The 2,356-nt window shown below is 42.6% G+C and overlaps 1 protein-coding gene across 1 annotated transcript in view; it reads right to left on the minus strand.

Annotated features, from left to right (window-relative positions):
• LOC122562338 overlaps nt 1-2,356 on the minus strand; it is a 410,892-nt gene that overhangs the window by 229,648 nt on the left and 178,888 nt on the right. The window contains exon 4 of the mRNA XM_043715214.1: nt 893-1,044. Coding sequence (XP_043571149.1) covers nt 893-1,044 — 152 coding nt within the window. The remainder of the gene's footprint in view (nt 1-892; nt 1,045-2,356) is intronic.

Here is a 2,356-nt window from a genome sequence, read left to right on the forward strand (position 1 = left end):
TCTTCCTGACCTCTCCGCCCCCACCCCACTCCAGCCTATCACCCTCACCTTGACCTCCTTCCACCTATCGCATTTCCAAAGCCCCTCCCCCAACTCCCTCCTCCCTACCTTTTATCTTAGCCTGCTGGACACACTTTCCTCATTCCTGAAGGGCTTAAGCCCGAAACGTCGATTCTCCTGTTCCTTGGATGCTGCCTGACCTGCTGCGCTTTTCCAGCAACACATTTTCACCTCTGATCTCCAGCATCTGCAGCCCTCACTTTCTCTAAAAGTATCTCACAATAAAACAAAGTCAGGGGGAAAAAGAAAAAGCAATAACAACTGGAGAAACTCAGGAGGCCTGGCAATTCAAGTCCAGCAACTCTTTTCCAGAACTTCTGAAGCAGCATCACTGCACCCAAAACATTGACGCTACTTACTCTCCCACAGATGCTACCAGACTAGAGTTTCTCCAGCAATTTGTTTTTGTTTCATATCTCTAGTAGCCATTGTTCTTTGTTTTTGTTCACAGAGAACACATATGGAAGGAGTTTATACACAGGCAGAAAAGGTTGAGCAATGGCACAAGTTATTAATGCAGGGATATCTGATTCTAACAAGGACAGAAAAAAGACTGGAACACATCCAGCACAGTAACAAATTAGAACATTTAATGTCGAACTTAGCACTTCCACATTCTTTACAAATTCCATACTATATCTTTAGGAAATGCTCAAATTAAGTCTGTGATCTTCTTTCTCTCATTTGTGTGTCAAAATACCATGGATCAATGCTAGATGAGAACATTTTGTTGCAGGGAGCCATACCCTTTATTCACTTTTGACCTTTCAAGAAATTGAAAGGCATCTTTGATCACACATAAAACTGAAGATTTAGAACACTTGCCACTCACCCATTAATTATTTCTTTGGACTCGCCACGAATGAAAAATTCACGTTCAGGCGTTACAATACAGAGTGCATTCTTCTGACCAGTCTTCGGCTCTGCATCAACAACATCTGTGCATTGATTCATGTTAACTGTCCCTTGTGGCAGGGTACTTGGCTGCAAGAAAGACAAAACAAAAACATAGTAAACAGCAGTGAACAATCAATCAATCTAAATCAGAGAAAGGCTGATAGCAGTAATGTCCCTGACAAACTGATTAAATATTAAGCAAAATCTAGTGAAAAAACCTGCACAACTTTTCGAAGATGAGGCTTTGAAAAGGAATATAATCAGGTAGATAAATTAGTTACACTTTTGGCACATACAGGTTATGCTTCATATTGACACAAAGAACAATTTCATAAAAAGGCAAACCAGAGTTCAGGTACATAATTGTTTGAAGTTTGTGTCACACAGACATGATGGTTAAGACAGCATTTAGCATGCTTGCCTTCATTGCTCAGACCTTTGAGTATAGTAGTTAGGATGTCATGTTGAGGTTGGAGAGGACACTGAAGCCTCTTCTGGAATACTGCGTCGAGTTCTGGTTGCCCGTTTATAGGAAGGGTATTATTAAGCTGGAAGGGATTCGGAAAAGATTTACCAGCATATAGCCGGGAAAAGAGGGTTTGAAAGGGTGGGAGCAGACAAGGTCGACGAATGAGCTTGTAGAGGTTTATAAACTCACAAGGCACACAAACAAGTGGCAGGTATCTTTTCCTGAGGCTGGGAAATATTTTTAAAAGGTGAGAGGAGAAAGGTTTTAAAAAGACATATTGGACAATTTTTGAAAAATTACAGAGTGGTTCATGTGTGAAATGAGCTGCCAGAGGAAGGTGGATGCGGGTACAGTAAAATATTTAACAGACTTCTGGATAAGTTCATGAATAGAAAACATGAAGGAGCGTCGCTCCGAAAGCTAGTGTGCTTCCAATTTCTGGCTTTTATTGGTAGAGGAATTGAGTTCCGGAGTCCTGAGGTCATGTTGCAGTTGTACAAGACTCTGGTGCGGCCGCATCTGGAATATTGTGTGCAGTTTTGGTCGCCATACTATAGAAAGGATGTGGAGGCACTGGAACGGGTGCAGAGGAGGATTACCAGGATGTTGCCTGGTATGGTAGAAAGATCGTATGAGGAAAGGCTGAGGCACTTGGGGATGTTTTCATTGGAGAAAAGAAGGTTTACGGGTGACTTGATTGAGGTGTACAAGATGATTAGGGGGTTAGATAGGGACGACAGTATGAACCTTTTCCCGCGTATTGAGTCGGGTATTACAAGGGGGCATAGCTTTAAATTAAGGAGGGGTAGATATAGGACTGAAGTTAGGGGTAGGTTCTCCACTCAGCGAGTCGTAAGTTCATGGAATGCCCTGCCAGCAGCAGTGGTGGACTCTCCCTCTTTATGGGCATTTAAGCGGGCATTGCATAGG

This window comes from Chiloscyllium plagiosum, chromosome 24 (genome assembly GCF_004010195.1).
Source record: "Chiloscyllium plagiosum isolate BGI_BamShark_2017 chromosome 24, ASM401019v2, whole genome shotgun sequence".
In the NCBI taxonomy this organism is placed as follows: domain Eukaryota; kingdom Metazoa; phylum Chordata; class Chondrichthyes; order Orectolobiformes; family Hemiscylliidae; genus Chiloscyllium; species Chiloscyllium plagiosum.